This window comes from Hippocampus comes, unplaced genomic scaffold (genome assembly GCF_001891065.2).
Source record: "Hippocampus comes isolate QL1 unplaced genomic scaffold, H_comes_QL1_v1.1 scaffold21, whole genome shotgun sequence".
Taxonomy (NCBI): Eukaryota; Metazoa; Chordata; class Actinopteri; order Syngnathiformes; family Syngnathidae; genus Hippocampus; species Hippocampus comes.
The window spans coordinates 2316335-2341916 of NW_017805745.1; the positions used below are offsets into that span (position 1 = coordinate 2316335).

A 25582-nucleotide genomic window follows, 5' to 3' on the forward strand; every position below is an offset into this window, starting at 1 on the left:
CGCTTGGGTAAACGCCGACGTAGGTGGTGACGTTCGGACGCTTTACGGTGACGTCATGACGTGGTTCCTACTTGGTTGTTTGCCGGTGGAAAACCAAACACGATCTTCCTCAGAACTTGTTCAGCACCAATTTAGCCCAGCACTGGCCCTGGTGGAAAAGGGGTGTGAGCGCTCCGGGACGGGAGAGAGGCCAATGGAAGCATACGCAGCATCTTGAGCACAATAAGAACGATACATGCTTTCACATCAGTCTCCAATAACAACAGTCGCTAGATTGGTCGCCAGTTGCTTTTTTTTTTTTCGAAAGCGTCACCCTATGGGCCTGAAAACTCGCTAAATATGGCGGGAAAGTGGCTAATCTGGCAGAACAACACTGCCACTAGACTTGTCAACAAATTATTTTTCCATTTATTTCAGATAAATGGCATCTTACTCTAAAACACAGAGAGACATCGAGACATAGCTTATTTCATATCATACTAACAAGGGAGTGTTTCACACGCCCAAAAAAAAAGAGAGAGACAGAGAGAGAGGGGGTGGGTCTCAGATTGTGTACGAAGAGGAGCGGGAAGAACAAAGTCTTTTGGAATCCCACCTCCCCTTTCTCATCAGTATTCATACAAGAAGCTTCTTTGGCGCTTCCTGCAAAATAGGCGCCATATTGCTGAGACAACGCTTGGCGGGAGAAGAGGTCATGACTGAAATGACAAAATCTAAAAATGGTCATGTCAGAAGCAACAGATGTTAATTTGACTGGCTGATGTGGCCTGAAACACATTCCGTGTTTGTTTTGACATACCTGGCCAACAACGAGGACGGCGGATTATCTTCGGCGTGTGTCTTTGCGTGCTTAATTAAACTTGAGCTGCGAGTGAATCGTTGACCACAAACTGAGCAGAGAAAATGTTTTTCTTCAGCGTGTGTTCTCCTGTGAGCTGTCAAGGTGCTTCTTTGAATGAATCGCCTCCCACAAACGGAGCAGACAAAGGGTTTTTCCCCGGTGTGCGCTACCGCGTGCCTTGTTAAATCACCCTTATGAATAAATCGCTTACCACACACTGAACAGGCAAAAGGTTTTTCCCCAGTGTGGGTTCTTCTGTGTACGTTTAAATGTCCCCTCTGTCGGAATCGTGCGCCGCAAAGTGAGCAGGCAAAGGGTTTCTCCCCAGTGTGTGTTGTTGTGTGCACTGTTAAATATCCCTTTTTCGGAAAGCCTTTACCGCACACTGAACAGGCAAAAGGTTTTTCTCCAGTGTGTGTGCTTGTGTGCGCTTTCAAATGGCCCTTCTGTCTGAATCGTGAGCCGCAAACTGAGCAGGCAAAGGGTTTCTCCCCAGTGTGCGTTCTCGAGTGCCTTGTTAACCTGTCCTTCTTAGAAAATGTTTTACCGCAAACAGAACAGGCAAAAGGTTTTTCTCCCGTGTGTGTGCTTATGTGTGATGTTAAACTTGGCTTTTCAGAAAATCCTTTACCACAAAATGAGCAGACAAAAGGTTTTTCTCCAGTGTGTGTACTTGTGTGCCTTGTTAAATCACTTTTACTATAAAAGCTTTTACCACACACTGAGCAGGCAAAAGGTTTTTCCCCAGCGTGTGTTCTTGTGTGCCTTGTTAAATCCCTTTTGCTATAAAATGTTTTACCACAAATTGAACAGGCAAAGGTTTTTTCCCCTGTGTGTATGCTTGTGTGTGATGCTAAAGTTCGCTTTTCAGAAAATCTTCTACCACAAACTGAGCAAACAAAAGGTTTTTCTGCGCCGTGTGTTCTCGTGTGTCTTTTCAAGGAGGACTTTTTGACAAAGGTTTTGTCGTACCCAGAACATTTCAGTCGTCCTTTGCCAGTGTGACATGTCATATCACCATGGGAGAGGTCATCATCATCCTGATCGTCGTCATAGTCAGAAGAGTGTGACGTGACGTCGTCACCTTCTGAAAGTGGAGCCAAGAGGTCGTCTGATCGGGATCGTCCATCCTGGTCTTCATCCGGCCCCTCACTCTTCACCACACCATTCAACGGAGACTTGCTGATTTCATCCTCCTGCGCTTCTTCTTTGACGCGTGGGGTCTCTGGGTTTTCCTCCTCTTTAATTTGTGGGGACTGCTCAGGACAAAAATAGCCTTCACTGAGGTCTGCGGGAAACAAAAATCCAAATACACAGGTTGCTCAAGTCAGGCCTCGTGTTGTAACTTGGACAGTCCATACTATTGTTCCTAAATGCTTTCAGTCATACTTGGCAATGTTTCAGTTGATAGAAAATTAACTGAAGACGCTGATTGTGATTAAAGGTGAAATGTCTTCAACAAACAAGAATAGTCCAGTTGCTTTTACTCAACTTTTGCAAATTACTCCCTCAACAATAGCTTGAGTGAAAACGACTCAAAACAATTTTAAACACTAAAAGTTACACGCAATGAGCTAGTTCTTATCGAGAAAGGACCACAGGAGGGAAATTGTCAACTCGGAGGTCCACCATGGAGCCCTTTCATACCAAACCTTCCTTACGTCGCTGGATCCGCCTAATCCTGAGGAGACGCCATGAGGTCGTCCCTACTACAGATTATTGGATGTCAATTAGGTCACATTTCATGTAACCTAGAAAGCTCCCGGTGAGTCAATTAAAATAAACATAGGGATATGTTTTGTAGTTCGTAAACAGTGAGCGAAATAAGTGTACAAACCTCCCCTGTGTAAGACAACTCGAGGTTCCAACTTGAAAAGCGCGTCCAGTAGATGATGTCGTGGCTTCATGTCCTCTTTTGTTGCACAAAGTCCCCCCTTGTAATCTGATGTGTTTCTTGCAGACATTTTCACAACACTTGACAGTCACTTGATCCCGTTTTAGCAAAGTGTCGCGAACGAACTCGTTTCCTTGCTAGCGGCTAGCAAGCTAAGTTAGCCAGAGAAGCTTGAACTTGCATCAAGACGATTGATTTCCTCCACTAAATGTGATGGGCATTTTTTGTCGAGGCATCAGTCCGTTCAGTAATAAGGGATGAGAGGAACGATTAAAGTGAAATGCGTGCCCAAACCACGATCTGCGAGTCGGCATAGTCCACAGTACGCATGCGCAAAAAGTCAGCCATCTTTGAAATATGCGACGGCTACCACATTAGGACAAAACACTGATGATACCCGCGAAGGAAGGAAGGAAGGAAGGAAGGAAGGAAGGAAGGAAGGAAGGAAGGAAGGAGAACAGGCAGGCAGGCAGGCAGGCAGGCAGGAAGACAGACAGATAGATAGATAGATAGATAGATAGATAGATAGATAGATAGATAGATAGATAGATAGATAGATAGATAGATAGATAGATAGATAGATAGATAGATAGATAGATAGATAGATAGATAGATAGATAGATAGATAGATAGATAGATAGATAGATAGATAGATAGATAGATAGATAGATAGATAGATAGATAGATAGATAGATAGATAGATAGATAGATAGATAGATAGATAGATAGATAGATAGATAGATAGATAGATAGATAGATAGATAGATAGATCGTGACATGTTGCAAACAAAGTGTCTCTTCGTTAGCCACAGAAGCTTCGACGTGGATCCAGGCGACTTTATCCGGAAACACGCGTTCAAGTTATTTGGCTTTTGTCCAGCAAAACAATGACGTACATGCTGTCGGGGCTTTTGTTCGGCGAGTGGTGATTCGAGAAGCTTATTTAATGACGCGAATTGCAAACCTGCGCTGCGCCTACACAATCGGCAACACGCATTGCGCCACAAGTCAGATATCTTTTTTTGACCGCAAGCTACGGCGACTCAGTAGAGCCAAATGAAAGGCTTGCGTGGTTTTTTTTGTGTGTGTATTGTTGTATTTGTGTATGTGCGTGAAAATTACGTACAATATTTTTTCCCGACTGAAATATTTGAAATATATAATTTTTAAAGTTCCTAGCGCAGGGATAACCAAATATTTTCCTTTGAGGGCCAAATCACCCACCCACCCCTGTCAGTCTGTAACAAAAACAGCAACACTGGCAAAGGTGTCCAAAGGTAAAAGTTTATTGTTTGCCAAAAAGCCACACAAAACAAAAAATCCCCCTATTGCGTTGTATGAAATCAGAAAAGTGGAAATGGTTTTAATGTATGAATATTTTTTCACACTGGGGGTATTTACGCCCATGTAGGTTTCGTTGTAGAGGAGTTTCACCGTATTCCGTTTTGACACAGGTGTGTCCAGGATGAGGGTTTTTCTGCTGTTGCTGTTGTTGTTGAGCACGGGTCTCAAACTCAGTTCCTGGAGGGCCGCTGTCCTGCATGTTTTCCACGTCTCCCTCTTGCAACACACCTGATTCAAATGAACAGGTTCAATGTCAGGCTTCCGCAGAGCTTGCTGATGATCTGATCATTTGAATCAGCTGTGTTTCAACAGGGAGACTTGGAAAACATGCAGGACAGCGGCCCTCCAGGAACTGAGTTGGAGACCCCTGTTGTTGAGCAATCTTCTGTCTGGGTTTGTTGAGATGAATTATTTTGTTGCAGCTCTCCCTCCAGTTTCTTGCGCCATCTCTCCCAAACCTTGTAAGCAAGTTTGGGTTCCCTCGCCATTTGCTCCGGCGTCGTCAGGTTTGCTCGTGTTGTTGGCTGAATGGCGGGACAGTCTTGCAATACATGTTCAGCTGTCTCTTCCCCCAATTGACACATTTGACAGTTGCTGTTGTTGTATTTGTGGGGAGGGATGGCTTTCAGATAGGGCACAGACTGCAGAAGGGTGGATAGAATGTGACGTTCTATGCATTTTGCAAGCCTCGAGCACATGGCCAGAGTGAAAACAAAGAAATCAAAAATGCATCTCTGGTACAGTTTAGGGCGTCATGTGGAGGCGGGCCGTGCTTTGGGGACCGCTGGAGGCTCTGCTGTTTTAAACAAAGTGAAACTTTTTTCTTCAGTCTGACAAACTAAGCAGGCAAAAGGTTTTTGTCTGCGGAGTGCGTTCCTCTGTGTGCTTTTAAATGGCCCTTGAGTCGGAATTTTGCACCGCAAACCGAGCAGGGAAAGGGTTTTTCCCCAGTGTGCGTTCTCGTGTGTGTTTTTAAGTGCCCTCTGGTCGAAAAGCCTTTCTTGCATACCGAACAGGCAAAAGGTTTTTCTCCCGTGTGCGTTCTTGTGTGCGTTTTCAAGTGACCCTGCGTCGAGAACCCTTTGCTACACACTGAACAGGCAAAGGGTTTTTCCCCAGTGTGTGTTCTCGTGTGTGTTTTTAAGTGACCGTTTGTGGAAAACACCTTCTCGCATAGCGAACAGGCAAAAGGTTTTTCCCCTGTGTGTGTTCTCGTGTGTGTTTTTAAGTGACCGTTTGTGGAAAACACCTTCTCGCATAGCGAACAGGCAAAAGGTCTCTCACCGGTGTGTGTTCTTAAATGTGTTCGTAAGACGACTTTGGTGGAAAAGCCTTTCGCGCATATGGAACAGGCAAAAGGCTTTTCTCCAGTGTGTGTGCTCTTGTGCATCGTTAAGCTGGTCTTGACAGAGAACGTTCGAGCGCAAAGCGAGCAGGCAAAAGGTTTTTCCCCAGTGTGCGTTCTCGAGTGCTTTTTTAATTCAACCTTTGTCGAAAACCATTTAGCGCACACGGAGCAGGCGAAAGGTTTTTCCCCAGTGTGTGTTCTGGAGTGCCTCGTTAAATCCTCATTTCGATAAAATGCTTTACCGCACACTGAGCAGACAAACGGTTTCTCACCAGTGTGTGTTCTGGTGTGGGTTTTTAAATGTGCCTTGAGAGAGAATCTTTTCCCGCAATCTGAGCAGGCAAAAGGTTTCTCCCCGGTGTGTGTCCTTGTGTGTCTTTTCAAGGATGACTTGTTGACAAACGTTTTGTCGCACTGAGAACATTTGACCCGTTTGTCGCTAGCGTGATGCGTCGGATCACCTTTCGAGCGTTCGTCGGTGTCGGACGAGTGTGACGTCACGCCATCGTCATCCGAAAGTGGCGGAATGAGCCTGTTCACTTGTGGCCCTCCGCCATCTTCTTCTGCAGACAAGGTGATTTCATCCTGCCGCTGGTCTTCTTTTGTGTGTGGGGTCTCTGGATTTTCCTCCTCTGGCACCTGCTGCTCAGGATCAACATCTGCTTCGGTGACGTCTGCGGAACACAAGCACAGAGTTGAAGTTTTGCTCAGTCACATCTCGGCAGGTGACTTTGAGGTTGCGTATTTTTGTTCCCAAAATGTTTTGACAATGCTTGAGGTCGCAGACGTTGTTTATCATCTTCTAATTTCCGTTCACTTCACGTCAAACAGCACAGCACAAGAGAAAGTAATTCTTGGGAAAGGAGGAGGAAAGAATGAGACCCAAATTATAAATTCAAAAGGGTTGAAGTTAACCCGGTGTCCCAGCCTTGACACTCCATCTTAAGGTTCTACTTAGCACATCGTGAATCCTTGAATTCAAAATGCAATCAATCCAACTGTGATTGATGCAAACAACAAATAAGATATTGGAAATCACACTTTTGACTCTTTCTCCAACCGCTACGGCAAGGCACGCAGACATGAGACGCATTAGCAGCACTTGGTGGGTTCGACTTCAATTGCGTAGGCCTTCCGTTGCATTGGGAACACAAAGACGAGGTTTGCGGTTCTCACGGCTCTCCTTTCGGCGTCGCCGGGGCAACATGGCTGAGCGTCAAACGTTGATTGGTGTCCGGTTTGGGGTGGCTCTTGAACCTTGCCGCGCGGCCCAACTCGAGTCTGCTTCCGTGGGGTCAACATAACCAAGGGGCCGGTGTGGTGTGTCTTCCTTTCAAGCTCGATCTGGCGGCGAGGGCTATCGGGCATGACTACACAGCCGGCAAAAAAGAAAGAAAAAAAAAAACTGGCGCGCCATTCTTTGGGACGATGACCACAAAGGTGTCTTGTGCAGAAATGGCCAATTTTGGAAGTTGGCCACCATCGTTACAAATTGAAGAACGGTGAAATATTATCAGCAGCAAACAAATAGTGCAGTTGCCTCGACGCAACCTCTAGGAGGACCATTCTGTGGCAAATCCTCCCCCCCCCACCCCAAAAAAATCTGAAAAATTAAACCAGGCGGATTTTGGTTTGGATGAAACTTGCCGTACTTGTTGAGAGTGACGGCACGAGACGAAATTTCAAATTTTAGGTCAGTCGGAGCAGGCCTTCGGCTCTCCCGCATACTGAGCAGGCAAAAGTTGTTTTGTTTTTTTTTTCCCCCAGGGTGTGCTCTTTTCAAGGTTGACTGGTTGAAAAAGGTTTTAGCACACCAACAACACTTCACCCGCCTCTTGACAACATGACACGTCACCACGTCACCTCCCGAGTCGTCGTCGTCGCTGTCTGACGACAGTGAAGCCACCTGAGAGTGGCTGTGTGAGGCTGTCTGTTTGTGATCCTCCGTCACCTTGCTCAATCTTCACAGAGACACCAGTCAACGGAGACTTGCTGATTTGACCCTCCTGCTCCTCCTCTTTTATGCACGGCGGCGTCTCAATCTCCCGCTCCTCTTTCATTTGGGCGGACTCGGGCTCCTTGTCTACAAGACACAAAAAGACAAATGCCCAATGCAGGCTTGCCAAAGGCAAATTTCATCTTTCGAAAAATCGTTTTCTGACTGAAATCGCAATTTCAACAATGTACTTGTGATCGTCAAAGCTGCGTTGTTGTTGTTGTTGTTGTTTTTTTTTTGCGGTGCTCCAAAATGGCCCAGGAATAGAATTTTTTTCAAGCCGATACTGAAAACTTTCTGCTTCTCAAGATTGATCTCATACACTTTTTTTTTTTTTTTTTTTTTAAGAGTTAACGACAGTTTGAGCAGACCCAGAAGAAAGGAACAACCAAAAGAATCTGAATCATCTTGATGGGCCAAGTATGTAGAAGACACAAGGAATTTGTCTCTGGTAGTACAGGCTGCACTCGTATTTCAATAACAGATATCACGATGAAAACAAGGGGGCACTCAAAAAGATTTTGTGGAAGTTATTATTTCTTTAGACACGGAAGCCCGTCTGCATTTGGATTGACGATATCACACAGAAATATCGTAGCCGGTAAAGAAAAAAAAAAACTAATTTGGATCATTCTAAAATAGCTTCCCATTCAACCCGACATCGATATTTCGATTGTATTTGACCACAAATTGAAATAACAACCGAATGCCTGACTAGATCACAATCTCGCTCTGTTTATCTGAAGAATGGGGAGAACACGAAGTCAACAGTGCCAAACAAATTCATTTGACCACCATATAATATCAAGCAATTGTTCGGAAGCATTTGTTCGTTCGAGAGGAAGAAGTGAACCAACCCGCTCCGGGGAAGACAGCTCGAGGTTCCAACGTGCACAGGTGACGTTGTGGATCGACGTCCTCCTTGGTTGGACAAAGTTTCTCCTTGGATTCTGCCGTCTTTCTCCCATACATTTCCAGCAACAAGCCCAGCAATTTACACTCCCCTGATCTCTTCTTAGCGACGTGTTCCGACCCCACGAGTCTCTTTGTTAGCGGAGAGCAAGCAAATTAGCCAGAGAAGCTTCGACGTGCACCCGGGCAAGTTTTCCGGGACACAAAGCTCAAATTTGTGTCAATTGGAGTCCAGTTATATGCTGTCCGGTGAACAGGAATGCGAGAAGAATGTTTTCGTGAAGCGCGTGCGCTTGCGCGACAAGATCTGCGGCGGAGCCGACACAACCTGTAGTGCGCATGCGCAGCAGCTAGGCCATCTTTGAACCTGTACTACGGCGACTCTACTAAGTCAAAATACGCCTGTGCAATGCGCATATATATATATATATATATATATATATACACCCCCCCCACTCACCAGTTGAAAATCACTGCTCGAAAAGGGAGTACAGAAGGGGGGGGGTGGGTCAAATCCCCTCACCTTGACGCCACCTTTCCTTCACCTCACCTCTGGTGGATGACATCATTGGGTCAAGGCGAGATGAAAAGGAGCTTCTTCACAACGGAGACAAGGACAAAAGAATTTGACTCCACTTGTCCTAAATCACGTCATCACGTGGCAGCGGGTATTGTCACCGTCAAGTCTCTAGCTTGCGGACTTCACCTGCCAGGTACGAGCTCCAAAATAAAATGAGAGAAAAATCTGGAGCCAAGGCAGCTTTATTCGTATCGCACATTTCATACACGAGACAATTAAATGTGCTACACACAACCAAAAGCACAGCACCTCAAAGCATTTTCAAACAAAACCACTTCAAGACATTTCAAAGCAAAGTTAAGAGATAAAAAGTAGCCCTATAAGGAGACGAAAAGAATGGACAGCGAAGGGATTTTGAAAAGAATACTTTTGGAATCATTCACACATCGTACCCATGCAAAGTGTTTGTACAACAATGCAAAAAAAATGATAAAGAGACTAAAAAGGGTTTTCATTAATTTTGGAATTGCCCATTCTGCAACAACTGATGTCAAGATGTTTATGCTTTTATTTCTGTGAATGTAACCACCTCTTTTCCTTTTGCTCTGAAGAAACATTGCTTGCTTTCATTGCCTACCGCTTGAGACGAAAAGGTTTTTATGTTACTGAGGTTCACTTGTTGGCCAAATGGCAAATGTTAATAAACTGTCTCTTGCTCGCTTGCGTTCAGCAGACAGTGTTTTATCTTTACAGCTGTTTTTTTTTTATTTTGTATGGATACTTTAATATTTAGTTTGTAATGATTGTTTCAGTCCCTCGTGTGAGTTTTTTGTCTGTGGCCTGTCGCTTTAGATGAAGTGAAATACTGCCGAGAAAACTCCAGAGTTTTGGGTGGCTTGTTAAATCTGGATCCTTAGAAAATGTTTGACCTCAAACGGAACAGGCAAAAGGTTTTTCACCAGTGTGTTTTCCTTTGTGGCTTGTCAAATGCCTCTTCCTGGAGAATCTTTTATCGCAAATTGAGCAGGCAAAAGGTTTCTCACCAGTGTGTATTCTTGTGTGCGTTGTTAAATTTTGCTTTCCCGAAAATGTCTGACCGCAAACTGAGCAGGCAAACGGTCTCTCACCCGTGTGTGTTCTTGAGTGCCTTGTTAGATTCTGCTTGACAGGAAACGTTTGACCGCAAACTGAGCAGGCAAAAGGTTTTTCCCCGGTGTGTGTTCTTACGTGGCTCGTTAAATCTTTGTTTCGATAAAATGTTTTCCCACAAACTGAGCAGACAAAGCGTTTCTCCCCAGTGTGCGTTGTTGTGTGTTTTTTTAACTCGCCTTTCACATAAAACCGTTTACCGCACACCGAGCAGGCAAAAGGCTTTTCCCCGGTGTGTGTTCTCGCGTGAGCCGTTAGAGTCCACCTTTGAGTAAATCTTTTGGCACAAACTAAGCAGGCAAAAGGTTTTTCTCCGGTGTGTGTTCTTGTGTGTCTTTTTAAGCTGTCGTTGAGAGAAAATCTTTTCAAACAAACTGAGCAGGCAAAAGGCTTTTCGCCCGTGTGGGTGACTTTGTGCTTTTTCAAGTTTGACTTGCTGAAAAAAGTTTTGTCACACTGAGCACATTTCACTCGTCTACTGCCAGCGTGACGCGTCGCATCACCTTTGGAGTGCTCATCGCCGTCGGTGTCTGAAGAGTGTGACGTCACGTCGTCCCCGTCTGAAAGCGGCGGGATGAGGCCGTCCGATTGGGCTCCTCCGCGGTGCCCTCCATCAGCTTCTTCGCTCTTCACAGAGACGGCGGTCGATGGAAACTTGCTGATTGCATCCTCCTGCTCTTCTTCTTTGATGTCTGGCGTCTCGGTCTCCTCCTCCCCCTCCTCCTCCTCTTTCATTTGGGCGGACTCGGGCTCCTGCTGCTCAGGGTGGAGATATTCTTCGCTGACGCCTGCGGGACACAAAAATGCAAACACGGTCCAGTTGCCTCGACTCGTCCTTTGGAGCCCTCGATGACTGACGTGAAATCGATTCGGGATGGACAATGCTTTTTTTTCATGCTGATCCTGAAAACCTTCTGCTTCTCAAGATTTGATGATTATCAGGCCACCTATTTCCGATCCAGGAAAAGGGTTGAAACTTAACTTGCTCTCTTATGTGGACCAATTTGCTGTGGGTTGTCGGTATTTCAGGTCACGTCAATGAAATGACAGCCAATTTGTACGATGCAGATGAGGATAAAACGACCACAAAATGTTTGATCATTCCGAATTTTTCTGATTCGGCATCTTTTTTGTGCACCTTGACTTCTTCATCCTTCTTCACCCGCTTCGGTTGTTTTCCTTACCCCACTCCAGTCGCCTGAAATACATCCACTTCTTGATCACAGCCCATTTGCTTGTTTTGAAATGGAAAGGAGGGGGCATTTTGACCTATTTAAAGTCAAAACGTCCTTAATTGTTCACATATTGGCAAAATTAAACATGTTATGTGTATTTGAGCGGCCTGGCCGTTCGCGCGTCGACCTCACAGTGCAGAGGTTCAATTCCAGCCTCCCTGATGCCATCAGACCTACCTCGTACAAATTTGGGATGTCAATACCTTCCTGTTCAATGTAACTCAAATACGATACATTCTTATATAACGCATATTTATGTATACGGCGACAGCTGTAAAAAAGCTTTTTCACAGAACATTTAACATAACTACCACCCCAGCCTTCCTTAAATGCCGACAAGAGGTTCATTCAAATTTAAAACAAAAAACAAGCGAGTGTATGAAGTGAAAAAAACCTGCTCTGTGCAAGACATGACAAGGTTCCAAGTGGCAAAGGTGACGTTGTGGCTTGATGTCCTCTTCCGTTCCACAAAGTTCCCCTTTGTATCCTGCTGTCTTTCTCGCAGACATTTTCCCAGCACTTCACACACACTGGATCTCTTCTGAGCGATGTGTCGCTTCTAAAACGTGTCTCTGTATTAGCGGCTAGCTGGCTACCTTAGCCAGATTAGCTTCAGCGTGCACCCAGAAGAGTTGATCCGGACACGACTGCATCTCTGATGTCCTAGTCCAAGTCACTCGAAATGAACGTTCTGTGCCGAGGCTCGAGTACGTGCAGGACTCATTCAAGGAAGAATAATTCAGCGCCCGAGACCACATTCCGTGGCGCCGAGACTACGCAATCGGCAGTGCGCATGCGCAACACGTCGGCCATCTTTCAGGCCAACCACGTGAAGACGAAATCTTTTTCTCTCTCCTTCTGTCTGGATAGATGGCTCGCTCGCTTTTTGTTTTAAATCCCCTGACTCTTCTTTTCGGTTATCTCTCTGTATTCTGTACATGTATTAACAACTTCTTCGTTTTGTTTTCTGGAACCTTGATTTGTTCAAAAAAGACAAAAAATTATATATATCTCGCTCGCAAGATTGATGCCCCGCCGAACAAAAAGAATGCGTTCACTTTAAAGACCACATTTGTCCTGTCCAGAGGAAATCAAAGCTTGGATGGCACCGAATATTGATTCGGGTTTTAATTGACTGTTTTCACTTTCTCTAGTTGGTGTATTATTGCTATGTTATGTTGCATGTAACACATGGTTTGTTACATCCTCGCGACCCTAGCGAGGATAAAGCGTTGCGGAAAATGAATGAATGAAATGCATTTATTGCTTTGCAACTGCTGAGGACAATTTTAGAGGTGTACAATAGCCACTGGTTAAAAAAAAAGGAACTTGTCCAATGCCATCACCTGCTGATTGATTGATATTTATTCAATTACCTTTCAGTGAAAAAAAACAACAACACTACAGACTTGTATAGGAAAGCAAAGGCAACTGAAAAGTTGTAGCGTGAAGCTGCAGCGTATCAAGTTTACATGACTTTTTTGAAAAGACAATTGTAATTGAAAAATAGGACAATCATCAACGTACTACACAATGTTTTCATTTCACAAGTTAGGTCGTGAAAAAAACAACACTTTTAAAAAACAAAAACAAACTACCAATATCCACCCACTTAAGGTCCCAAAATGTTCCACTATTTAAAGAGGTATGCTCAGTGAGCAGTTCCAATCCGTCCAGGCAATATTTCATTGGACAGAATTAGAAAAGTTTCCGGGCAAAAACAGGAATCCGAAGCAGGACAATGATCAGTCAGTCTTCTTACTACAAAGTCAGAACACAAATATATTTTCTTCTTGTGTTTTATCAAACGCTGAGCTTGAATGAATCTTGTTTCACAAAGTAGGCAAAAGGTTCTCTCCTGGAGTGTGGGTTCTTGTGTGCTTTGTCAAATAGTCCTTTCGAGCAAAGGTTTTATCGCAAACAGAACAGGCAAAAGGTTTTTCTCCTGAGTGCGTTCTTCTGTGCGCTTTTAAATTTGACATATGTCGGAATCTTGAACCGCAAAGTGAGCAGGCAAAGCTTTTTTCCCCAGTGTGTGTTCTTGTGTGTTTCTTGAGGGCACTTCTTGTGGAGAACCCTCTCCCACATAATGAACAAGCAAAAGGTTTTTCTCCAGTGTGTGTTATTGCATGTCTTGTCAAATCCTTTTTGCTAGAAAATGTTTTGCCACAAACAGAACAGGCAAAGGGTTTCTCGCCAGTGTGTGTTCTTGTGTGAGTTGTTAAAGATGAGTTTTGAGTGAATCTTGTCCCGCAAATTGAGCAGCCAAAAGGTTTTTCCCCAGTGTGTGTCCTTGTGTGCGTAATGAGACTTGTCTTCAGAGAAAATTTTTGCCCACAAACTAAGCATGCAAAAGGTTTTTCCCCAGTGTGTGTGTTTGTGTGCCTTCTTAAGTCCGAATTTCTGTAAAATGCTTTGCCACAAACGGAGCAAACAAAGCGTTTCTCCCCAGTGTGTGTTCTTGTATGTTTTTTCAATTGACCTTTTACACTAAACCGTTTACCACAAACTGAACAGGCAAAAGGTTTTTCCCCAGTGTGTGTTCTTGTGTGATTTTTTAATTCACCTTTTATCGAAAACGGCTTACCACAAACTGAGCAGACAAAGGGTTTCTCACCAGTGTGTGTTCTGGTGTGTATCGTTAAAGTTGTTTTCAAAGAAAATGTTTTCCCACAAACTAAGCAGGCAAAGGGTTTCTCACCAGTGTGTGTTCTTGTGTGCGTTATTAAACTTGTCTTGACAGAAAATGCTTTAGCACAAACTGAGCAGGAAAAAGGTTTTTCCCCAGTGTGTGTTCTTGTGTGCCTTGTTAAATGTCCCTTCCAGGAGTATCTTCTATCACACACTGAGCAGGCAAAAGGTTTTTCTCCAGTGTGTGTTCTTGTGTGTACTTTCAAGGACGACTTGTTGAGAAACATTTTGTCACACTGAGAACATTTCACTCGTCTGTTGCCAGTCATATCACTTTTCGAGGGCCCATCATCATCAGCATCATCATCATCATCATCATCATGGTCATCACTGTCACAATTGTGTGACGTGATGTCGTCACCTTCTGAAAGGGGAGCTAAGAGGCCGTCCGGTTGGAATCCTCCATCGGCTCCTTCACTCTTCACACTGACAACATTCAACGGAGACTTGCTCATTGCATCCTCGTCCTCCTCTTCCTTAATGTGCGTGGCCTTTGATTTTTCCTCCTGTTTAATGGGGGCGGACTCTGGCTCCTGCTGCTCAGGATGGAAATACTCTTCAGTGACGTCTTTTGGACCAAAAAAAAAAAAAAAAAAACAGAAAGAGAAACACATGGATTGCTAGCTTTGCTCAGTCAAGTCTCATGCCGTGACCTTTATGTCGCATATTATTGTCTCTGAAAAGTCTGACATGCCTAACCTGCCTGCGTTCGTGATGAAGCTTTTGGACACAAATATGCCAGGCAGTAAAATGCAGAGAGGGTCCTTGGCTATTATTGCAGCATTTTTGGCTGCAATGTCTGGTGCCGAACTTCATGTAATTATCGCCAGGCCACTGCAAGGTCATTGGAAGGACGTCAAATTTACTTTCAGACATTTTTTTTAAATTGTTGCTTTACTTTGCAGACTTGCTGCTGTGTGATTATTTTCTGCCAAAGAACGTACAAAGGTTTAGTAAGTTTTCATTTCAGGGACCCTGACATATGCATTGCAGCGACCACAATAACCAACCTCTGGATGCCCCAACACTGTATCAAACACTTTTTCGCGAAATTCTGCCTTGTTGAAGAATTACAGATTCCAGTAGGAAGGTCTACCGTTAGCCTAGCATGTTCCAAGTGCTTGTTTACGCAGTGAGTCTTTCACATCCGTACTTGTACATGAAGAAATGCTGATCTGGATTTAAAAAAAAGCCAGGTACCAAAAGGGAGCATGCCAATCTCTCTGGCTTTCGTCATCAAAAAAAAAAAAACTAAAATAACTACAGATTATTTTAGGTGGGTGAATTTTAAGGCTGACATCATCATTACACACAGACTTGTTACCGAAGTGCCAATGTTCAGCCCATTCAAGTGTCTATTTAACGTGCATGCATTTAGCCAGCCAGTTAGACAGTGGGAAAATGTAAAATCTACTCTTCTCAGCTGAGCTATTTAATGTATTTTAATGAGGTGTAAAATATGAATTTTGACTCGGGTGAGAAAGCGCTTATTTTGAGCGTTGTGACCTGCACTTCTTTGATCCCGAAACTTCTGCAATGGCGACTAACTACGCCCCCCGGGGCCACGTCATCGTGAGGAGACGCCATCAGATCCACCGGGCACACGTTCTTGGAACGCCGATACGGTAACATTCAATGGAAGTAAAACGCGAACAAGGATCCCATGAAAAATAAACATCGGAATATCATAGGTAAAGTTAAGCCTGTAGCGAATAAGTGAGAGGAAGAAGTGAACAAACCTGCTCCGAGTAAGAAAAGTTGAGGTTCCAACTTGCAAATGTGACGTTGTGGCTCGATGTCATCTTCCGTTCCGCAAGGTTCCTCTTTGCACTTTGCTGTCTTCCTGGCGCACATTTCCACAACGCGGAACACTCGGAGCGACGGGTCGCGAGCAAACTCGTCTCTTTGTTCGCCGCTAGCAAGCTAAGTTAGGGAAAGACGCGTCGGCGTGCACACTGACGAGTTTGTCTGGACGCGAAAATCAAACGTATTCTGTTTTAGTCGGGTGAAATGGAGATGCGTGTGCCGTGTCGAGTCTTTCGTCCGCTCAGCAGTAATTCGAAAAGAATGATTTCGCGAAGCGCGTGACCAAGAACTCCCTCTGCGGCGTCTACGCCATCGACAATGCGCATGCGCAACAGGTCGGCCATCATTGTTCCCGTACTACGGTAAAAACAATAGGACAAAATCAGTTTTACGTCCATGCCCAATGCGCTCCCATTGGATAATTGAGTTCGACAGCAAGTAGTGACGGGCGGGATTTTCGGCTCTTTTCGGTGATCCGGTTCTTTTGGATGGGCTCAGTGAAAAGAGCCGGCTCTTTTTGGCTCTCAAACGGCTCTTTTAACTTTAGTTTTTCTTTTAAATATTTATGACAAATTTAGCATCCATTTTGAGAAATGACTTGGTGAACTAAATATTGCACTCTACTGGCTGCAAATAGCAACAATTATCAAGCAAAGAAAGGGGTTTTTACATATTTTATTGAACATTAAAAAGGCTCCAAACAATAAACAAGCAACAAAATTAAACTTCAACCAACAACAATCAAACATGCTGCATCATAACAAATATAGTGAGTAGTAACTGCAGCAGCGAACAAAACAAACATAAGCTACTCCTTGCTTTATTTTATTTGAAAAGGTGTTTCTCCAGAGTGTTCTCTTCGATGCCTTGTTAAATTTTCCTTTCGAGTGAAGCTTTTACCACAAACTATGCAGGCAAAAGGTTTTTCTCCAGAGTGTGCTCTCGTGTGTCTCGTTAAATTTTCCTTTCTAGTGTAGGTTTTATCACAAACTGAACAAGCGAAAGGATTTTCTCCAGTGTGCACTCTTGTGTGTGTTATCAAAAGTCTCTTTCGGGTGAATCTTGTTCCGCAAACGGAGCAGGCAAAAGGTTTTTCTCCAGTGTGTGTTCTTCTGTGTGCATTCAAATGCCCCTTATGTCTGAATCTTGTTCCACAAATTGAACAGGCAAAGGGTTTTTCCCCAGTATGTGTTCTTGTGTGTTTTTTCAAGTCACCCTTTGTAAAAAAACCCTTATCACAATCTGAACAGGCAAAAGGCTTTTCTCCGGAGTGAGTCATTATGTGTCTTGTTAACTCTTTATTTATAAAGAATGCTTTACCACATACTGAACAGGCAAAAGGTTTTTCTCCGGTGTGTCTTATCGTGTGCCTTGCTAAATCTGCTTTCTGAAAGAATCTTTTCCCACAAACTGAGCAGGGAAAATGTTTTTCTCCGGTGTGAGTTGTTGTGTGCCTTATTAAATCTTTATTGATATAAAATGTTTTACCACAAATTGAACAGGCAAAAGGTTTTTCTCCTGTGTGCGTTACCGTGTGCCTTGTTAAATCAGCTTTCTGAACAAATTTTTTTCCACAAACAGAGCAGGCAAAGCGTTTCTCCCCAGTGTGTCTTCTTGAATGCCTTGTTAAATCCTTTTTATATGTAAACGTTTTACCACACACTGAGCAGATAAAAGGTTTTTCACCAGTGTGAGTAATTTTGTGTTTGGTTAAATTTCCCTTTTCAGAGAATCTTTGACCACAAACTGAGCAGGCAAAAGGTTTCTCCCCAGTGTGTGTTCTGGTGTGGCTTGTTAAACTTGTATTCCGAGTAAATGTTTTACCACAAACTGAGCAGACAAAGCGTTTCTCCCCCGTGTGTGTCCTGGTGTGTGTTCTCAATGTTGACTTACTGACAAAAGTTTTGCCACAATGGGAACATTTCAGTCGTCTGTTGGGCGCATGACATGTCAGATCACCTTTGGACTGTTCGTCATCGTCGTCATCCTCCGTGTCAGAAGACTGTGACGTGACGCCGTCTCCGTCAGAAAGTGGCGCCAAGAGGCTGTCCGAGTGGGGTCGTCCATCCTGGTCTCCATCAGCTTCGTCACCCTTCACACTGACTCCAGTCAGTAGAAACTTGCTGATTTCATCTTCCTGCTCTTCTTTTTTAACGTGAGGGCACTCTCGCGTCTCCTCTTCTTTAGTTTGGGGCGATTCTAGCTGACGCTGCTCAGGTCCAAGATCTTCTTCTTTGAGGTCTGCAGGGCGGGAGAAAACAAACCCAGGGGTTGTTAAGGTCAAGCTATGCTCAGTCAAGTCTGATGTTGTGACTTTGCCGTTCAACGTTCCGCGTTATTGTTTCCGATGTTGCTCCTTATTGTCCGCGGGTCTGAGCATTCACAAGAAGTCCCTGAGCATTCCTTGCCCCACGATGAGCACCATCGGATATGCATGCGGGGGCCAAGCCCACATCACACCCGAGGTGACAACAAAAAAAATGGCCAGTGACAACACGGCCCCACTCAGCCCAGACGGTCCTTTTGAACAACATCCAAAATGGTTCTGAGAAGCGATGCTATTGTGACCGCTCGGCCCTGAAAAAAACGTCATGGAAAAGCGACCGCTCTGGGCCAAGTCTTGGTCTGAAAGCGGGCGAATGGAAAAGCACCATGGCTTCTCCAACCCTTTGTGAAAACGATATTTGTCAGAGATGTATCTTATTCCCATCAATTAAACTCAGTTTGGCTCTTCAACAGATTTTATTTGGGTGCAAAATGTGAATGTTGGCTCGCAAAATGCAATGCGAAAGCGCTTATTTCGAGCCTTGTGACCCTTTCATCCCAAAAGGTCTGCAACGCTGACTCACGAGGAGCGCCCCTGCTGAGCACGTCATCATGAGGAGACACATGACTGGCTGTCAATGTCGTCGTACTAAATGTCACTAAAATGCCAACAAGGTTTCCATAAAACACAAGAAAGTTTAAATCATATCAAGCATTTGTTAGTTCGAGAGGAAGAAGTGTACCAACCCGCTCTTGGTAAGACAACTCGAGGTTCCAACTTGCAAAGGTGAAGTTGTGGCTCGAGGTCCTCGTTGGTTGGACAAAGTTCCTCCTTGTACTCGGCCGTCTTTCTTGCACACATTTCCCGCGACAAGCTCAGCAGTTTACACTCACTTATCTCTTCTTAGCGACGTGTTCCGACCCCACGTGTCTCTTTGTTAGTGGAGAGCAAGCAAACTTCGCCGGAGAAGCTTCGACGTGCAACCGGGCGAGGTTGCCAGGACACGAAGCTCAAATTTAGTCTTTTGGAGTCCAGTAATATCGCGATGCTGTCCGGTGAACAGGAATCCGCGAAGAACGTTTTCGTGAGGGCCGTATCGGAGACAAGATCTGCGGCCGAGCCAACACAACCTGGACTGCGCATGTGCGGTAGGTCGGCCATCTTGGATAGTTTACTACGGCGACAACACTACATCAAAATACGTCCTGAGTGCCCGAGTAATTCGCATAGTTCGCAGTGATGTTTTAATGTGAACAATAACTGATTGATTTTAATGTTTGATATCAAGATCCATGTCAAAAAGAATTTTACTCCACTTGTCCTAAGTCACGTCATCGCATGACAGCGAGTATTGTTGCCGTCAGGTCTCTCGCTTGCGGACTTCACCTGCCAGGTACGAGGGCTATGATAAAATGAAAGAAATCTCTTGAGCCAAGACAGCTTTATTCGGACAGCACATTTCATACACGAGACAACTAAATATGCTTCACACAATCAAAACCAAAACACCCAAAAGCACATTAAAACAAAACACTTCAAGACCTTTCAAAGCAAAGTAAAGAAATAAAAAGTAGCCCTGTGAAGACATGAAAAGATCGTACAGTGAAGGGATTTTGAAAAGATTACTTTTGAAATCATTCAGAGATCGTACTTATGCAAAGTGTTTGTACAACAATGCAAAACATGATATAGAGACAAAAAATGTTTTCATTGGTTTTGGAATTGCCCATTCTCGAACAAATGATGACAAGATGTTTATCATTGTAGTTTTTCTTAAATACATTTGTCATTTGATTTCGTCTTTTCGCAAAAACGAAGCAGGCAAATGTTTTTTCTCCAAAGTGCACCTTCTTGTGTGCTTTGAAGAAGAGTCTCTTCTAGCAAAAGTTTGACCACAAACCGAAAAAGCAAAAGGTGTTTCTCCAGAGTGTTCTCTTCCATGCCTTGTTAAATTTTCCTTTCGAGTGAAGCTTTTACTACAAACTGAGCAGGCAAAAGGTTTTTCTCCAGAGTGTGCTCTCATGTGCCTTGTTAAATCTGCCTTTGCCCGGAATGTCTTCCCACAATTTGAGCAGGCAAAAGGTTTTCCTCCAGAGTGTGTTCTTGTGTGCCTCGTTAAATATTCCCTTGTAGAGAAAGTTTTACCACAAACTGAGCAGGCAAAAGGTTTTTGCCCAGTGTGAGTCCTTGTATGCCTTGTTAAATTTTCTTTTCTCGTGAAGGTTTTACCACAAACTGAGCAAGCGAAAGGATTTTCTCCGGTGTGCACGCTTGTGTGTGTTATCAAAAGTCTCTTTCGAGGGAATCTTGTTCCGCAAACGGAGCAGGCAAAAGGTTTTTCTCCAGTGTGCGTTCTTCTGTGCACGTTCAAAAGTCCCTTATGTCTGAATCTTGTTCCGCAAATTGAACAGGCAAAGGGTTTTTCCCCAGTGTGTGTTCTCGTGTGTTTTTTCAAGTCACCCTTTGTAAAAAAACCTTTATCACAGCCTGAACAGGCAAAAGGTTTTTCTCCGGTGTGACTCATTGTGTGCCTTGTTAACTCTTTATTTAGATAAAATGCTTTACCACAAACGGAACAGGCAAAAGGTTTTTCTCCACTGTGTGTTATTGTGTGCCTTGCTAAATCTGATTTCTGAAAGAATCTTTTCCCACAAACTGAGCAGGCAAAGGGTTTTTCCCCAGTGTGCGTTCTTGAGTGTTTTTTTAAGTCACCTTTTGTAAAAAAACCTTTATCACAACCTGAACAGGCAAAAGGTTTTTCTCCAGTGTGCGTTATCGTGTGCCTTGTTAAATCAGCTTTCTGAACAAATCTTTCCCCACAAACTGGGCAGGCAAAACGTTTCTCCCCAGTGTGTCTTCTTGAATGCCTTGTTAAATCCTGTTTATATGTAAACGTTTTACCACATACTGAGCAGGTAAAAGGTTTTTCACCAGTGTGAGTAATTTTGTGTTTGGTTAAATTTCCCTTTTCAGAGAATCTTTGACCACAAACTGGGCAGGCAAAAGGTTTTTCCCCAGTATGTGTTCTGGTGTGGCTTGTTAAAGTTGTATTCCGAGAAAATCGTTTCCCACAAACTGAGCAGACAAAGCGTTTCTCCCCCGTGTGTGTTCTGGTGTGGCTTGTTAAAGTTGTATTCCGAGTAAATGTTTTACCACAAACTGAGCAGACAAAGCGTTTCTCCCACGTGTGTGTCCTGGTGTGTGTTCTCAATGTTGACTTACTGACAAAAGTTTTGCCACAATGGCGTTTTACCACAAACTGAGCAGGCAAAGCGTTTCTCCCCTGTGTGTGTCCTGGTGTGTGTTTTCAGTGTTGACTGACTGACAAAAGTTTTGCCACGCTGGGAACATTTCAGTCGTCTGTTACGCGCATGACACGTCAGATCACCTTTGGACTGTTCGTCATCGTCGTCATCCTCCGTGTCAGAAGACTGTGACGTGACGCCGTCTCCGTCAGAAAGTGGAGCCAAGAGCCCATCCGAGTGGGATCGTCCATCCTGGTCTCCATCATTTTCGTCACTCTTCACATTGACTCCAGTCAATGGAAACTTGCTGATTTCATCTTCCTGCTCTTCTTCTTTAACGTGAGGGCCCTCTCGCGCCTCCTCCTCTTTAGTTTGGGGCAATTCTAGCTCCTGCTGCTCAGGTCCAAGATCTTCTTCTTTGAGGTCTGCAGGGCGGGAGAAAACAAACCCAGGGGTTGTTAAGGTCAAGCTATGCTCAGTCAAGTCTGATGTTGTGACTTTGCCGTTCAACGTTCCGCGTTATTGTTTCCGATGTTGCTCCTCAGTGTCCGTGCGTCTGAGCATTCACACGAAGTCCCTGAGCATTCCTTGGACCACGATGAGCAACATCGGATATGCACGCGGGGGGCCAAGCCCGCATCACACCCGTGGTGACATCAAAAAAAGTGGCCAGTGATGACATGGCCCCACTCAGCCCCAGACAGTCCTTTGGAACAACCTCCGAAATGGTTCTGAGAAGCGGTGCTATTGTGACCGCTCGGCCCTGAAAAAAACGTCATGGAAAAGCGACCGCTCGGGGCCAAGCGAGGCCGTCTCGGTCTGGAAGCGGGCGAATGGAAAAGCGCCACGTGACATGTCAAACTTAGACGAGCTCAACAATTGCCATGGCTTCTCTAACCCTTTGTGAAAACGGTATTTGTTCGAAATGTATCTTATTTGCAGTAATTAATCTCAGTTTGGCTCTTCAATAGATTTTAATGGCGTGCAAAACGTGGATGTTGGCTCGCAAATTGCGATGCGAAAGCGCTTATTTCGAGCCTTGTGACCCTTTCATCCCAAAAGGTCTGCAACGCTGACTCACGAGGAGCGCCCCTGCTGAGCACGTCATCATGAGGAGACACATGACTGGCTGTCAATGTCGTCGTACTAAATGTCACTAAAATGCCAACAAGGTTTCCATAAAACACAAGAAAGTTTAAATCATATCAAGCATTTGTTAGTTCGAGAGGAAGAAGTGTACCAACCCGCTCTTGGTAAGACAACTCGAGGTTCCAACTTGCAAAGGTGACGTTGTGGCTCGACGTCCTTGTTGGTTGGACAAAGTTCCTCCTTGTGCTCTGCCGTCTTTCTTGCACACATTTCCCGCGACAAGCTCAGCAATTTACACTCACTTGATCTCTTCTTAGCGACGTGTTCCGACCACACGAGTCTCTTTGTTCGCGGAGAGCAAGCGAACTTCGCCAGAGAAGCTTCGACGTGCACCCCGGCGAGTTTTCAGGAACACAAAGCTCAAATTTCGTCTATTGGAGTCCAGTTATAGGCTGTCCGGTGAACAGGAATCCGAGAAGAAGGTTTTCGTGAAGCGCGTGGCCGTGTCCGAGGCAAGATCTGCGGCCTGTGTCCAGAGCCAACATAATTGTACTGCGCATGCGCAGCCTGTCGGCCATTTTTGAAAATGCGCTACGGCAACCGCGCTAAGTCAAAATAGGTACAGTATTTAGTGCCTTGGCATTGAGTATGGATCGGAATATCGTATTAAACCTGAACTAATAGATACACATATATCTAGCTAGCAAATAGCTAGAGAAAAGGGAGCACATCATTCCTTTTCTGTCATCTTTCACTGGCTCCCTACACATTTGAGAGTTCTTTTTTTCAGATTCTATTCGCTGTTTTCAAATCTTCAAATGGCCTCGCTCCACCTTAGTTCTCTGAGCTCCTCCGCCCCTGCCCGCTGCCTCAGGTCTGCAGACCAGACCTTAATTGAGTTACCAAGAACCAAGCAAACGGAGGCTCCGAGGGGATGGAGCCTTTTCCGTGGCCACTCTGTTGAGGAGGTGATGATCACGAAGAGTGGCCGGTAGACTCGTGTAATTATAAGACTCGTTCAGATGATCATTTCAGAGATGTTTATTCTCTTGGGTTTGAACAACTCGGCAGCACGGCGTAATACGAGCCGTGGCCATGAGTATCGCGTCAGCGAACCAGGAAGGCGGAAGTGAGCTCACATACACATCCGGCATGTCCCTTCAGAACAAAAGCAGTGAGCAAGAGCGCTATACATAACATAAATCCTCAACACCCCCACTCGCTATTAGCTCACTGAGTAAAACAACAAAAATGTATCACACCATATTTACAGTTAACACTCTCCAAAGATTTGCATCGCAAATTTTTCCAACTTTTGTTTAGTTGCTGGTTTTGTCATCACATCAGCTACCATCTCGTCAGTTGGGCAATACTCGAGAATGACTTTGCCTGTTGTAACCACGCTCCTGACGAAATGATATTTCACATCAATATGTTTGCATCTCTGTCTATTAATGGGGTTCTTAGTCAATGCAATAGTGCCTTGATTGTCTTCATACACTTTTGTTTTTGCATATTTGTAATTGTCCAATCCATTTCGTAATTGCTCCAAGTAAAGGCACTCTTGAATAGCTGAAGCCAAAGATATGTACTCCGCTTCGCATGTAGAAAGTGCTACTGTCTGTTGTTTTCTAGTTTTCCATGAGATGAGAGAACTTCCCTCACATAGTCTGACACAATAACCGGATATGCTTCTCCTGTCTGTCTCATTTGATGCCCAACTTGCATCACAGTAAACCTGTAGACCAAGTTTTTCAATTGAGTTTCTTTTGAAGTTTAGTCCTTGTTCTGTTGTACCTTTTAGATATCTGAATACATGTTTTACTGTATTCCAATGCTCCACAGTTGGTTCACTAAAATGCTGAGATAGTTTGCTGACAACATAATTGATGTCAGGTCTTGTACATGTAGATAAGTATATCAAACTTCCCACTGCTTCCCTGTACTGTCTCGGCTGTTTTAGCTTTTCTGCACTTTCAGTGTATTCTAGTTTTGGTTCACAAGGAGTCTGTCTTGGTTTACAGTTTTGCATTTCAAATCTTTCTAGAATCTTTTTCACATATCTTTCTTGGGACATTTTAATTTGTCCACCTATTTGTTCGAAATCTATTCCTAAGAAATGCTTTAATGTCCCTAAGTCCTTCATTTTGAATCTCTGAGAGAGTATTTGTTTTACATCATTCATTACTTTTTCAGTGTTAGCTGCTAGGATAATGTCATCCACCCATACGATCAGGATTAGTTTTTCACCTTGTTTCTCTTTTGTGGATACACAATGGTCTGCATAATTTTGCTCAAAACCATTTTCGCATAAGTATGAGTGTAACACAGTATTCCAGAGTCTGCCCGACTGTGTGAGTCCATCCAGACATTTCTTTAGTTTACACACTAGTTTTTCACCAGTATTTGACTTTTTCTCATAACCTTGTGGTTGTTCGATAAAAATGTCACAGTCAATGGGTGCGTGTAAATACGCCGTTTTCACGTCCATCTGATGAAGAATCAAATCCTCCTGTGCCGCCTTTTGCATGACAACTCTGACACTTGTCATGTCAGCTGTGGGGGAAAACGTTTCTTCATAGTCCATTCCTGCTTTCTGATTGTATCCCTTTGCCACATATCTAGCTTTGTATTTGTTTGATCCATCAGAGTCCATTTTCAGTGTGTAGACCCATCTGCCACCAAGTGCTTGTTTACCTTTAGGTAGTGGCGTTAGTTCAAAAGTCTCATTCTCCTCCAGTGAATGCATCTCCTCGTCCATTGCACTTTTCCACTGCCTGGACTTGGATGATGTTACAGCATCCAGGTAATTCTTTGGTAAGTCACTCACTGCTCGATAACAGAAATCAATACATGTCTGTAACCTGTCCCTTGTGTCTTCAGTTTCAAAATCTTGGAGGTAAGCTGGCTTTTGTTTAGTTCTGGGTGGGTTTCTCCTAACCTCATTTTCAACATTAGTTACTTCTCGTCCAGCTTCGACCTGCTCATTTAAAATGCCTTTATTTCTCACAGGACTTTCTAGTTGTGTTACTTCCTCTTTTGATTCACAAGTAACATAGTCTCTATTTTCAATTTCAAATCCTGCATTTGCCTCACTTGTTTGAGTTTGTTTTTCGACCTTGCTTTTGTTTGCGATCTTCACTAGCCTGTGCTTTTGAACCTTTTCTATCTCTGGGTAGTAAACTAGATAGGCTGGGCTGTTTTTGTCGTAACCTACAAAAATGCCTTCTTCACATCTCGAGTCTA

The 25582-nt window shown here is 44.1% G+C and overlaps 5 protein-coding genes across 13 annotated transcripts in view; all 5 read right to left on the minus strand.

The window, feature by feature from the left end:
* Positions 1 to 394: 394 nt before the first annotated feature.
* LOC109524544 (zinc finger protein OZF-like) lies at positions 395 to 23055 on the minus strand. 6 transcript variants are annotated; one of them, XM_019884499.1, is made up of 4 exons: positions 22639 to 23046; positions 7379 to 7510; positions 5889 to 6101; positions 395 to 2129 (listed from the first exon to the last, which is right to left on the minus strand). In XM_019884499.1, the coding sequence occupies exons 2-4, from the start codon at positions 7485 to 7487 to the stop codon at positions 745 to 747; spliced, it is 1707 nt and encodes a 568-aa protein (XP_019740058.1). In that variant the 5' UTR covers positions 7488 to 7510; positions 22639 to 23046; the 3' UTR covers positions 395 to 744. The 6 variants fall into 6 exon arrangements, with proteins under 6 accessions (XP_019740058.1, XP_019740055.1, XP_019740057.1 ...); XM_019884496.1 differs by having other exon boundaries at positions 22492 to 23046; XM_019884498.1 differs by lacking the exon at positions 22639 to 23046 and adding an exon at positions 8428 to 8684.
* LOC109524585 (gastrula zinc finger protein XlCGF17.1-like) lies at positions 9080 to 12044 on the minus strand. The gene is made up of 2 exons (XM_019884564.1): positions 11634 to 12044; positions 9080 to 10792 (listed from the first exon to the last, which is right to left on the minus strand). The coding sequence occupies exons 1-2, from the start codon at positions 11746 to 11748 to the stop codon at positions 9786 to 9788; spliced, it is 1122 nt and encodes a 373-aa protein (XP_019740123.1). The 5' UTR covers positions 11749 to 12044; the 3' UTR covers positions 9080 to 9785.
* LOC109524552 (gastrula zinc finger protein XlCGF57.1-like) lies at positions 12590 to 16156 on the minus strand. 3 transcript variants are annotated; one of them, XM_019884514.1, is made up of 2 exons: positions 15670 to 16156; positions 12590 to 14498 (listed from the first exon to the last, which is right to left on the minus strand). In XM_019884514.1, exons 1-2 carry the CDS (start codon positions 15782 to 15784, stop codon positions 13072 to 13074), a joined length of 1542 nt encoding a protein of 513 aa, XP_019740073.1. In that variant the 5' UTR covers positions 15785 to 16156; the 3' UTR covers positions 12590 to 13071. The 3 variants fall into 3 exon arrangements, with proteins under 3 accessions (XP_019740073.1, XP_019740076.1, XP_019740074.1); XM_019884517.1 differs by lacking the exon at positions 15670 to 16156 and adding an exon at positions 15437 to 15650; XM_019884515.1 differs by lacking the exon at positions 15670 to 16156 and adding an exon at positions 14630 to 15145.
* The window catches only part of LOC109524547 (gastrula zinc finger protein XlCGF57.1-like), a 47561-nt gene continuing 38393 nt past the window's right edge, over positions 16415 to 25582 (minus strand). The window contains exons 1-2 of one of the 2 annotated variants that reach the window (XM_019884505.1): positions 18749 to 19153; positions 16415 to 17977 (exon numbers count right to left, since the gene is read on the minus strand). In XM_019884505.1, the coding sequence (XP_019740064.1) occupies positions 16557 to 17977; positions 18749 to 18863 (1536 nt within the window). In that variant the 5' untranslated portion in view covers positions 18864 to 19153 and the 3' untranslated portion in view covers positions 16415 to 16556. Of the gene's footprint in view, positions 17978 to 18748; positions 19154 to 25582 lie in introns of those variants that run through there. The other variant, XM_019884504.1, reaches the window with a different exon arrangement.
* Positions 19429 to 21929, minus strand: LOC109524504 (gastrula zinc finger protein XlCGF57.1-like). Its single transcript, XM_019884437.1, has 3 exons — positions 21893 to 21929; positions 21374 to 21672; positions 19429 to 21261 (listed from the first exon to the last, which is right to left on the minus strand). The coding sequence occupies exons 1-3, from the start codon at positions 21927 to 21929 to the stop codon at positions 19789 to 19791; spliced, it is 1809 nt and encodes a 602-aa protein (XP_019739996.1). The 3' UTR covers positions 19429 to 19788.